General features: G+C 36.8%; 1 protein-coding gene across 2 annotated transcripts in view; it reads right to left on the bottom strand.

The window, feature by feature from the left end:
- Nucleotides 1–1,161: 1,161 nt before the first annotated feature.
- TRIM24 (tripartite motif containing 24) overlaps nt 1,162–13,390 on the bottom strand; it is a 67,161-nt gene continuing 54,932 nt past the window's right edge. For both annotated transcript variants that reach the window (XM_074871820.1, XM_074871822.1), the window contains 7 exons: nt 12,764–12,836; nt 11,235–11,403; nt 10,373–10,686; nt 7,522–7,654; nt 6,019–6,093; nt 4,586–4,735; nt 1,162–3,462 (listed from right to left, as the gene is read on the bottom strand). In XM_074871820.1, the coding sequence (XP_074727921.1) occupies nt 3,253–3,462; nt 4,586–4,735; nt 6,019–6,093; nt 7,522–7,654; nt 10,373–10,686; nt 11,235–11,403; nt 12,764–12,836 (1,124 nt within the window). In that variant the 3' untranslated portion in view covers nt 1,162–3,252. The remainder of the gene's footprint in view (nt 3,463–4,585; nt 4,736–6,018; nt 6,094–7,521; nt 7,655–10,372; nt 10,687–11,234; nt 11,404–12,763; nt 12,837–13,390) is intronic.

Genomic DNA, 13,390 nt, shown 5'->3' with positions numbered 1-13,390 from the left:
AATTAAGACCTATAAAGCTCCAGCTGCTGGCCTTTACATGCAGAAATCAAAAGGATGGAAAAATAAAAATCTGCAGAACTAGTCATGTACTTAGAGAAGCCACTGTTAGATCTTAAATTCAACCTGCTAACTCTTATGGTCATTTTGGAGATTACATTTGTGTACGTAGTCATTCAGGGATTGCTGAATCAGGACTGTTGAACATATTGTCTGAGGGCTTCACAAAGTACATCCAATCCATACAAGAGTTTAAGTACGTGATGTAAAAGCTCTTTTAACATGGCAATATTTATTCCTAAGGCTCTAGGCAATAGATGTGCTCCTTAAAGCTAGGTCTGTATGAACCAACTACATAAAAAAGACATAAGTAGCTTTTTGTGAAATCTAGACAATGACATTTAAAAAGCATATCTACTCTTGTTTCAGTTTATGAGGGCAGCATCAGTCCACTGCCAAAGCAGTCATAGGGATTGCCTAGCAGAGGCGGGACCTTTTGGACATACCAAATGCATATTATTTTCCCCTGTATCCATTTACTGTTGGTTTTCATGTGCATTTTATTAATTTTATGTATTTTTTTTCTTTCCCCTTTTTAGCAAGTAAAATGAAAGCAAGTGTTTGATGTTGGATTGGATAGAAAAGAAAAATAAACCTTTGGAATCTGTCATTTCCTGTGAGCTGCATTTGATGTTGATTGCTTCTCCATACCATTTCCATTATAAAAAAATTGCAGCTGAACAGTGTAAGAGCTATGATTTCTATAGACAAATGGAAAATTTCTCATGGACATCCCCCTTCTTATGACTCAATAAAAAGATGCTTCCTACCTGTCCCATGAAGTGAGATGGAGACTCTTTACTACTAGTGCTATCCACACACCAAAAAAAAACCCACAAAAAAACCCCAACAGCCATCATTCAGTGGATTGAGGCAAGGGGGAGGTGGGGGGGGTGGGGAAAATACATGAAGTATATACAGTCTGCCATAGCAGCTTGGAAGAATACAGTACTCCCCTTTAAAATCAAAATAGCATTCCTCAACTATTTGTGCGTATGTCATCTGCACTAAAGTAGTTAAATTTTAACATCTCAAAGCTCATTGCAGTGGCAATTCCTGAAGATTCTTAGGGTGACATTCAAGACTACAAAATGAAAGTCGAGTCAGATTTTTCCAATGAATTATTTAAACAGAGACATTTTCAAATGGTTTACAGCAGACAGGTATGTAACTGGACTGCAGGAATACATCTACACTCCTCTCCCCATTATTTTCCACTGAGAGAACAACTTGAGTGTGAAGCTGTATAGCTGTCTAATGTCACCTCTAAATGCACTAAACCTCTTAATAAATCTGTGTTTGCAACTTACGGTCTGGAGAAACACAGAGCACCTTCCTCTGGAAGCACCGTTAAACTTGGTGACATGGTATCTAGGACTTCTAGGCATTGCTAGATCTTTAAGACTTCAAATGTTGCAATGGAATTGCCTCATTTCTTCAGTCTGTGGCACTGTAGTGTGCACTGATCACACCTGTTTTATTAGAATGGTCTCCCTTACCATTCTGTTCTGCTCCTTCACCTCTCTTTTTTTTCTGGTACTCTGGGATGGTAAAACTCCTGCTACAAGCAACTCTCCTTAAGGTAATAAAAACTTTCTACAAAAAAACAAAATCAAAACAAACACCACCACCCTCCTCCCCCCAACAAACAAACAGGAAAAAGGGTTATTCTGAGCAGCTTAAAAAAAAAAAATCAACCACCTGATCAAGACATTTCAAAAGCTATGTCAAAGGCCTGCTACAAACACAACTGGAGTGTTCTTTTGAAGTGGCCACTACATTTAAGTGTGCAGTGCCACCCTATGACAAGGCAGGTGAGTAGTATCTCATCTGGGGAGAGGCAAAAAAGAGCCTTTTTCTGAGTGCATATGTACTCAGCAGGGAGGCACAAGCAGCACTTGTATCCAGTCTCCTCAAAGATCTATCCACAGCACCACATCAGTGCAATATAGCACATCAAAAGCAGGCTTGGGTACACTTTGATATCTTGACAATCCCATCTGCAAAATTCTGGCACAGTCAGAGCTCAATTAATCCAACAGACCGCCCTCTCTCCTGAAAACTCAGTTTTCATTTAAGATGACATAAATGAAGAGTATAAACCAATAGCTGAGGCAACCATAGACAAGTACTTCTCTAACTCTGCAATCTCTGAGGGCGGAAACAACCATCCATGTTGTTGTCAGTGCTTCTGGAAAGTAGACAGAACAAAAAAAAAAAATTAATTTGTCCAATTTTTAACAGGGACAGATGAAGGGTTGAAGAGCAATATCCTTTTCTCTCCACCCCTTCAAACTTGTGTACTTCCAAGTGAATAATGATGCTGGTTGCATTCTGACAACATATTTAGAAATTTGGAAAAACAAGAAGAGCTTGTGGACAGAAAGGATGCTTTTTTTCCCCTCTCTAAACATACATAAAGACTGACTGATAGTTGCAAGCAAACACTTTTCCCCTCAAGACTTTGCCATCAACTCCATTAAACAGAGGTACATCAAACTTGAGACACCTGTCAAACAAAATAGTACAGATTACCATCGTTTCTTGCTGGTGGTGAGAAAAATGGCACAAAACAAAGTATTTTGTCCTTTACTCCCTCCATTAAAAACTCTCAAACAAATTCTTCTTTTTTCTTTTTTTTTTTTAAGTTGTTTTTAATACACTCTCCCTTACATTTTAAAATTACCAGTAACTTCTTTGGGGGCAACTACACTTTCATTGTACCAGTCAGTATTGCAGGACAATAATATTACACCATCTGTTTTCATGGCTTGTGTTAAATACAGTACAAAGAAATCAAATTATGGCCAGCCACATGCCTTTGGTAAAATTAAAAGTCTGGTGAGATCACATTTTCTTCAAACTCAGAAAGCCACATGTTGAACCCATGTAATTTTTTAAAGTTCAATTCTATACAAAGTTCTTTTCTTCTTCAAAGTAAACAGCTGTCACCCCACACAAATGGCAATTTCTCCAGAAATGCTGCTCCAGAAGTACGATGAAAGTTTGGAACTTCAGAGAAGCTTTCCACATGCCTTGGTCTCCATTAGATTTGTGTTTCAGACAAGGGGTAGAAAGTCTAGTAAGTATCCACAAACCTACAAGTCAAAGCAGTCATGATTTTTCCCCTTATCACAATTAACAGTGATAAATACTCTTGGTTTTTAAAAAACACTCCGCAGTAACACATGCAGCTCATTTAAGCAACTGTCGGTCTTCTCCTTTGAGGCGTTTTTTCCGGGGCTGTACAAAGTCATCATCTGAGTCATCAGTAAGTTCTGGATTATCTTTTTCACTCTGGCAGTTGGGTTGTACAGGGAACTTTCTCTCGGGGTAAAGGTTCCTTAGAAGTTCTTCAAAGTATGCTTCAAGTTTCATGCCAGCATCAGCCACTTCTGAATCAGGCTGTTGGGTGAATTAACAACGTCAATGCATCACAAAACAGCTTTATACTTAGATCAATCACATTAGGTCTTTTAAGTAATTTTACAAACTACCAAAAAAAAAAATATCGGCAGTAAGAATGGCACCTGTGGAACACATGGTGCCAAAGAGCACAAGTCTGCAAAACAGAGGGCGAGGGTAGATCTTTTGGCCAACACCCCCAATGACTTTTTTCTCTAATGGATTATCACAGAAGCCAATTGCAAAAGCCGTACTGTCTGGGTTCTGAAAGCTATGTAAAGAGATTTGAAACACTCTTAAATCCTGACTGGGGGTGGGGGGCGGGGAAGTTGGGGTATGCTGTGAAATATATAGGTACGCCTTCAGGGTGTTAAAAGTGTTCTGGAACGACTGCTTGAAATGCTAGAATTTCTCTAGCTTACAGACCCTTTCTAATTATGGTGAAAGTATTACTAGGATAGGTGATGACTCTAACCTGGAAGGACTAGGCAGTCCTAAAGACATTCGTAGCCACCATGGCTGATCAGTTTCCCAAAGCGGAGGTCACCATGGCAGGAATTAGTCCCAGCTATAAGGGGTGACTGGAGGCACCCCTGACATTGAGGCCACTTAGAGAAGCCTTTACTCCCACTGTAATGCTCTCTCATTTTGTGGTCCGCTCAGTACCTGCATCCCTTTTTCACCATGTGTTCCCTTATGTGCAGGAAGGGATAATAACAATCACTCAACATGCAACTAGGAATCATAAGGGTGACTACAGACCTCCCAGAATGAATATCCCACTGAATTTAAGATTTGAGGCAAGAAGGATTAAACCAGTTTTTAAATCAATTGTTCAGCATTAACCTCTATGGTAAACAATTGTCGTATTCTTTACCCGCTGTCCTACCATTCAGCTAGCATGTCTGTTACAATCCTCCTCTCTTCTACAGAAGGATCTCCACTGCATAGTCATCTAACACCACAGCAGCAATTTCAAATGTGATCTATGTTTTCACTGCCATCTCATTGTCAAAATAAATTTAATACAATAAATTCTTGTGTTGCAAGTTTTACCCCCACTACAGTTTTCCTGAAAGCAATTAAGCCTTATGAAACCAGATAAAGTATCTACTTTTCTAACCTCATTAAACTCAGCACAGTTTTGGAAAATCAGTCTGAAATCAGCCACAAAATCTTCCGGCTTTGTGTAGAATGAATTGGTCACTTCAAGTCTTTTCTTGATGGTTGACAAGTCCATAGGCTTTTTTATTATTTTGTAGTAATCGGGAACCTAAACGGAGAGCAAATTTTTTTACCGAATGCAGTCATGTTCATTATTTCCTGTTTTATAAACCTTTAGCTCTAAGACAGAGGGAGAGATTCAATCTCATCTTCAAAGTAGAACTCTAAGATATAGGAATTGTACTTCTAACATATATGCAGACAGTTTCTGGAGTAACAGTGATGTAAGCTAGTTTTGCTGGCTAAAATACACTCCTCCCAATGCCTATTTTAAAATAAAACAAATAAAAACCCCACTACACTGACTACATATGATAGACCAAACGATTTGGATGTTGGTTTTGGATGTAGTCAAATGAGCCATCTATTAAGTTTCGCCCTCCAGACCACCATATGATAACTTTGGCAATCCACTAGAAAGGAGATGGTACGTAGGTTGCTTAAAATGAATTTTGGTCATGATATATGTCCTTGGAAATCATGGCAAATTTCAGATATCAATGATTTTGGCACACAAGCTGTGGTTGTAGGATTACGATTTATTCTCTCTCTAGAAAGAATTAGAAAATACGATATGAAATCCAATGATATTTTAATACTTCTTTCCTAACTAGATTCACCATTTAAGAGAAATGCTGTAATACCTAAATTTAGTAACACATGACCATCATAAGATTAATCAATTAGTCTCTTGTGCCATTTCTTATTATTAAACGTTGTGGAATGTTCTTCACAAGAATCCTTATTCAAATGGAATAAAAAGGGTGCATAGGACCATATTACTTATCGAATTCTTTTCCAATTGACTTGTCTTGAAGAACATAAAAGAGGCACTTTTCATCTGATCACACTGGTAACTCTTCTGTGTAGCCCTGGACTTCTGATTCACCCAGGTATTGTTTACCATTTTAAACTAATAAATTTCAAGCTAATAATAAGAAATTAAATTTCATATTAGTACTATGGAGTACCCCAATTCTCAAAATCAAGCAATTTTTTTTAAAAAAAACAAGCATATCCCAACTTACCTTTTTAGTGATATCACTCAGCATTGTGAAATCAGCAGCAAATGTTAGAACTTACTTTTTGTGCCTATTTTTGAAGTATTAAGTAAAATCAGTTCTTGGGAAATTTTACTAGTAAATCCCCTTCCAATCCAATGCTTCAACTTTTAACTCCCCTTCAGACAGTTTTAATAAAATTAAACACGTTTAATACACTCTGTCTAGGAAACTTGACTTCTGATAACAGACTGTGATGGGACATATAAATGCCATTAAAAACATGTCAATTATGCTACTAAGATAAAATGGAAAAAAGTGAGGTACATACTGTGGGAGGAACTGGATCTTGAAAAGCAAGACTCATTTCATGACAGTAGAGGTATAGCAGCAATCTTTCACACTTCTGTGTCAAGAAAAATAGATATGCAAGTAATTAGAGAATCTTACATGATTTGTTCTAAAATAACAAACTACAGAAAATATTTACAAAACAGATGCTTGGTACTCAGTAAGCAGAAAAGTGAGCACAGAAACTGTAATTTGGAAGCAAGATTAACTGTCATAACTACTGGCCTACAGTATTTCTTCTCTGCAATAGATATATCATTATCAACACTCAAACGCCTGCTATGAAACCTAATACAGTTACTAAGTGTTATTCAGCATTTGCTGAGCCCAGCAGACATTCCAGGGAATAAAAAACCACGTGTGGCTCTCTTAGTGCTTTACAAATATTCAGAGATAGCAATAGTACTTTTCCTGATCTGGGTATAACTGCTCTGTAACTGCAAAGCCTACAGTGCTTTTTGTTAGCAGCAGGAAGGAATATCTTCTCTTTGTGTATCCAAATATATTAAGCTGGATCTTGAGACTTGAAAGAGATTCTAAAAATAGTTTTGTGTGACTTTATGCTTGCCGATAATTTATCAGAATATTTACAGGACTTAACTTACATTTTTTATAACTTACATTTAAAGCAAAATACAGAGGTAGCTTTTTTCCTTTTAGATAGCAGCACATATAAATAATAGTTCTAGAGGTAGACTAAGTCCTGAAATAAAATATTCATTTCAGTGTATTTACACAAGTTGCCAACTGAAACCAAGTAAAACACTGCTGAAAGTTTCCAATACAGCTCAAAATTGGTTTAAAAAAAAGTTTTAAATAATAATAGAACTACAAATAAATAAATCAAAAAAGGCAGCCCCCCCCCCCCCCCCCGCCCAAAACCCCAAGAATCCTAAAGATTCTGTGAAGCGGTTCAACTGTCTGCTCAAAGGCACAATTTTTTTCTTTTACTTCTGAAGTTTAAGGGAAAAACAAAGGTGGAGACCCATTGTTTGCTTTGTAGCTTTTCCACCAGAACATTCAAAGCTGCAAAAGGATAGCAGTTATTCCCAGAGACTGGTGTTCATCTCTGTAGGATCATTATTGCATGTCTGTATATCTTCATTGTAAAAGAACCACCTTAATTTTTTCAAAAGGATGTTGACAAAGTGCTTTAAAGACTAAAAACATCAGTTGATAATGTTAATCTATGCCAAACTTCAAAAGCACAAAGAAAAAAATTCTCAATGCAAGGTCACTCTGTACGAGAGCTGTTAGAAGCAGCACTTGATAATTTCTAGAACACAGTCCCTTGTTCAGAGCACCAGATCACAACCACTTCTCAGACATTTAGCATGTGTTGTTCAGCATGTTTACACGAAGGCTGCTGTGATCTCAGAGCTTATTTAAAAAGATAATTCTCTTTTTTTTACCATCCCTTTTTAAAGGATGCATACATTTCAGAATACCAGAAGCAGCAAGACAGTACTCATTTTAAGCTTACCCTACGATCTATTGGCGCCAAACCCACAGTGTCTTCCAATTTTCTTTTTTCAGAGCCGTGAGCAGGTTTATCACAGTCATATTCAACTTCTGGCTTGGACAAATCCCGACAGAATGTACAAATCCACTCTCCACTAAAGGAGACAAACAGACACATTGTGATGTAGCACACTTGACAAAAGGCTTTCCACATACTTCTGGACATGGTTCCTCATTTGTGGAGTGTTTTTTTCTGCATCGTGTGTTGTTTTGTTGTTGGTGTTTTTTTAAACACTATAAAAGGAGATATTGCTCGCAAAAAAGCTTTATTAGAACTTTGTTTCCTTTTTAATGGCACTGATGTCATTAATGGTGTCATAACAGAAAAATGGTTTGTTAGACAAACTGTACTGAAATTTTTCAGTTGAGCTCACAGGCTCCAAGCAAAGCACTATTAAGAGTTCTGTTTCCTAACTACAGAGAGACTGAAGGAATCATACAGGCCGAACAGAAGGGAAAGTGTTCATGTTATATGTCAAGAACTATATATTCTCCCTACAAGCTTGATCTACGACATATTACTACTCTGTATAGATTACCTTGGACAAGATCTTTTGGAAAACTGGAAATTCTTCACTCCCTAAAACTTTCAGGTGTTCTCAATTTTATCAGTTAGTCTAGGAAAACCCTACAGATTTAAATGACAACATAAGATTATGACAAAATTAGTTCTGCAAGCTATGTTCACTGATTCTCTAATGCAATTTGTGAGCTTCAAAGTTTTGAAAAACCTATGAAGAGTGTATGTTTTTAATATAGTTCTCCACAAATGAAGAAACTTGCATGCTTGCAGATAACCACAAGAGGGCTGAATTGTATTTCTTACATAGTAGACAGAATTCAGCAATAACCAGTTACAAGATCTGTGTGTATTTACTCAGAGGTATAAGAATAAGATCTTTGTAAATGGGAAACAGTTTCTACAGCATCTTTTAGTTCATTTTGATAGTAAGGCAGAAGACCTTCCAAGTTAAAAAAAAAATAATCTTACTGTTTTTTATTCAGAATAATACAAAGACTTCTACCATCTGATAGTTGTAGCATACAGTAGTGACTTTTACCTTCTACTGTCTTAACTTGACAGAGATATTTATATGATGGTGTCACCTCTGTGCCTGGACTAGCAACAGATAAGTGATGTGGTAGATATACAAAAATAGATACAATCCATGATCTAAAGATCTTATCATACAAGAAAACAGGGAACACATGAAAGATGGAGGAATGATGCATTTAAATATCCAAGAATCAGGAAGAGTGTAGTGGGTTGGAGCGAAGGAAAAAAAGATGCAGTGACCTTGTGAATCTATAGGTGAACTTGTTCTATCCACCTGAAGCAAGAACAAAAAGCAATCATGAAATAGGTAGACTGACACTTCTGACATAATAATAAAGAAGTGTGTGTGAAGGAACTAATGCTAAGAGACCAGAGTTTGTTAAGCAGACTGTTACAGCTGCAAAAAAACCCAAACCACAAAGATGAGAACAAAAACCTGACACATCTGAAGCCAGGAAGAAAATGAAGCTAACCGTGGTTCAGAAGTCCAGGAACACAGTGCACTTGTATTAATATGCACCTTTACAGATCTGAACACTTGTCAGAAAAGTTGGTTTTGGCTCCCTTGCCCCCCAACATCATCATCTCAGTTTCCACTGAATGACCCAGTAAAAAAAGAGAAATTTTAAAGGACTTATTCTTGAAGCTTTGATTTTAATAGAAACAAAGCCTTGTAAATACATATTGACCTGCTTAATTTTTTTTTTTTCTTGTCAGAAAGGCACAAATGTTTATTAGTTTAAGTGCTTATTGGAACTTTACTGGGTTTTGCTTACAACACAAAGCTGTAACATAGCATCATTTTATTTAAAAACAACAAACTGTGATTTGAAATTTCAAAAGCTAAATATATTTATGCACCATTTCTGGTGATATTTAAAAGAGTACATATTCTTGCTGAAGTATGCTTGTTCAGAGTAGCACAGAGATGATCAATGTACTAAATCAATTTGCTATCCAAATGTTTTACACCAGCTAACTATGATAATATTTAATAAGAAAACCTAATACTTGTAAAAGCATTAAACAATGAACATGTTATGACATATGTTTTTATTCTTTAATACTAATAAGCTTATTACATGGCATTTCTGATTTGGAACATTGAAGGATGTCATTTATTTTAATCAAAGACACTAATTCCAGAAGGAAATACCAGTAATGCTTATAACAACAACCTATTTAAGACTGTATTTTGAAACTCAAAAAACTGAGTACTTGTTTTGTAACAGCCAATCAAGAAAACCTACTGCTTGTTTCAACGTTGAATGAGATGTTACTGGAAGATGTCAGTCACTACATCCCATGCTTGGAGTGTAGCCATGCTTAGTACTATAGTATTTAATATATTTAATACTGAGATTTAATACTGAGATTAATATATTTAATAGCTGAGATTTTGCTTTAAGTTTTTTATTATTCTGATTAAAGAAATTTAAATATTTTATGTCATCCTTGAAACGTTTTATGACAAATTGGTAATTCCGTGGCCCAATTTTAATAATAGATGCCATAGATATGTGTCTTGCTTAATTGCCAAATAAGTGAAGAGTTTTATTATCGTGCCTGCAAATCTGTGAAGTTAAACTGGAGTTTTAATGCAAATTCCAATTTTTACCAATTAATAAAACTTCTGGATTCAAGACTTCAAAAACAACACTGCTTCCTTTGAGGCTGAAACTTTTTGTACTTTTCACAATACAAAATTTACATCTTTTAATGCAAGTTTAGATGGAATTGAAGGGGTCAAAATTACCTTGGAAAGCTCATCAATGTAGGGACATGACAAGAAAGATGGAATACTTTGGGACACTTCTCACAGCAAAGGAGCTCCCCTCCATTTTGACATACTGCACACCAATCCTCATTGGGATCATCCTCTTTTCTGCCCTCCCCAACGTGGGAGGGACCTACCCATCCTGTCTTCCCACTGGATGTGTTCTCCTGCACTACCACTGGTTGATCATCTGTGCTGTCCGGTGCATCTGTTCTTAAAACAGCTTCCTCAGAGGTGGAATTATGATTGCTATCTAACAGCAATGAAGTAAGTATGCTTCTTGAAAAGGTGGCCTGTAAGAAGAAACAAAGGAAGCCAGATTATAATATTTATGGGAATTTTACATGAACCTAACAACAAGTAAACTGACCAGAATAACAAATCTATATGCCAGCAGCCATGCAACATGCATGCAAAAATTGCTACTGTACTATAGCATCAGGCAACTAAACACAATAAATAAGGTATGAAAGGCTATCTACTGTTCACTGCTCCACTAATAAAACTAATATTTGATGCCCCAAAAGCCTAGCAACCTTATTTATATATATTATTGCACTATGATTAGAAACACTTCTTAGCACCACATGAAAGTTTGATGTTTCCAAGACATTTCCTGGCTTCCCAGGTTTTCAATGGACAAAAGCAGTCTGATTGCACCAGCTAACTGAGTTGACAGTAGAGCTAGTTTGGTTTTGAATTTCACCTCTTCCTTTGATTTAGTTCTTTAGTTTTCCCCTGAAAAAGTCCCCAACAGAATATTAGTAGTTATTTTATTCCCCATAAATGAAAAATACCCTCCACCAAAGAGAAAGGAGATCTTTGTAACTGTTAATATTACATTCCGAGGCCGCGACTCCTCATCTGTTTCTTGCTTCACTATAACTACTGGGAAATCAAAGTTCTCATTTGGTGCACTTGATTCCTGTTTAATTCTGATAGGCTCCAACATAACAACTGGGACTTTGTGTGTAGAATCAGCTCCTGGTGGCCTGCTGGAGGAGCTAGAACTGTAAATGACAGAGGGAGGAAAAAAAGAAAGAGTAAGAACTGGACACCTTTTGTACACTGATGCTTTCTGAGACCTCAGGATGCTAATCCATTTCGCTTCTTTGAATCCTGGGCACTACAGTATTACTCTTATAGAATACAACATTTATTTCCTTTCATGTATAGTGAAAAGGCATTACAAAAGGAAAATTTTAATGGCACAGTTCCAGAACTAGAGAATTAGTCATTGTTTGACTTCTCATTAGTGCAAGATTTGCAAATAATTTCCATTTCTTTTAGGTCATACACAAAAAAGCACTTCTGCTGAACATTATCCCACTTTGGGAGGACATACAGCTGTATTTTGGGAAAGGCCAGTGTTTCTCCAGAGCTGAACTGATCATTGTAAATCACGCAAGCAAATAAGCCAGATAAAACACATATTTACATTATCTTGGAAGAGCTTCTCACAGCCTTGCAGCTCTACCAAAACTGGCCCCTACTTTTAGAACTAGATCTGTTTTTTCTTATGTGTTTAGTCATAATAGGATGAGAATGGACAACCAAACTCAAAAATACCAGCTTTTTTTTTAAATAATGAAGAATTTTAAATCTAACAAAATTAAAGCAGCAGTAGATACAATCACATTTTTTTAAATGCAAGTAAAAACCTCTTCAGACAAGCATTTAAACAGTTCATAAGTCTTTCACAGAATTTACCACATAAATGGAATAGAGTAAAAGGTATTCTATATTAAAAAGCATATGCATTTCCAATTTGAGTAGGATGAATGTCATCTGATTTTTCTCTGCATGAAAAATTTATCTCGTGTCAGATGTATGCTCTAATTTATTGGAACACATTAATGGATCTGCACTCTTCAAACAACATCGTGTAAATCTATTTGTTCATTAATATTCCATAACTAAGGGATAAAAACAGTTGTGTAGACTTTCAGTAGATACCTACTACTCACTTACCTAACTGTATTATGGCAGAAGACTCTTAATAACCCTCTTTGTAACATGAGTTCCTTAAACCTGAAGTCATTTATAGTTTCATGAGGACTTTCAATATACAACTTTTTCCTTTAGATGCTTCTCTGAATTTAAAACCTAATTTAGAATTGGCATTCTTTTAATAACGCCAACCTAGCCATCATTTACAGAGTTAATCTGGTTTTAGATGTGCTATTAATTGAATTGCAAATTGAATTACTACTTTTAGAATGCGAAGAGTGCTGTAATAACCATCAGGCTTGACCTGTTAACAGAGAAGGTGAGGCAAACTGAATTCTATGTGCATTAATGAGAGAAGAGACTGAGGCATGTCCTATGGAGGTGGAAGTTACATTTTCTTCTCTCCCTCTCTTTCCTTACCTCTCTCTGCTCCCAACACTGGAGGCACTGGGTGAACGAATTGGAGGGTGTATGTTTGTCACACTGACTCCTCCTAGGATAGAAGAATCAGATTAGAACAAAACACAGGTCTGTGTCAAGTCTGAGATGTGACTCAGAGAAATACACAGGTTTTGGGGAAAATTCCTTCTGCAGTGTCATTTATTTAACCCCTATCTCATATAATAAAAATTCATGAGAGGATGAGAAGCATGGGGTAATAGAGGAAAGGAGAGGACTAAAAAGATGCCCATTGTGTGTAAGCAGGATGATGGGTCGTGGTACCTTTGCCTTGGCTAACCCCTCCACTTGACCACCGCAGTTTGTTTTGTCTCACCTTATTAAAGGAAACTTTAAGCCAGACAAGCTGGTGAGTGGGAAGAGGTCTGGAAGCCAGATATGAGAAAGACCAAAGGTCTGGGGATCAGATAGCGAAAAGACTTGCAAAGGACATTTTTGCTGAGCATTGGTCCTGAGAAACAAGAACGGGCTGTTTGTGCTTTCTGTGAACGCTTTATCCACCCGCCTCAGCTAATCTGCCCAAGCACGTGAACGCCATGCGACTGCACGAATGTTACACAGTGCTTACTGGGAATTCACGCTCACACA

This window comes from Strix uralensis, chromosome 5 (genome assembly GCF_047716275.1).
Source record: "Strix uralensis isolate ZFMK-TIS-50842 chromosome 5, bStrUra1, whole genome shotgun sequence".
NCBI lineage: Eukaryota > Metazoa > Chordata > Aves > Strigiformes > Strigidae > Strix > Strix uralensis.
Note: the sequence above shows the minus strand (reverse complement) of the source record. Positions and strands in the feature narration are given on the sequence as shown.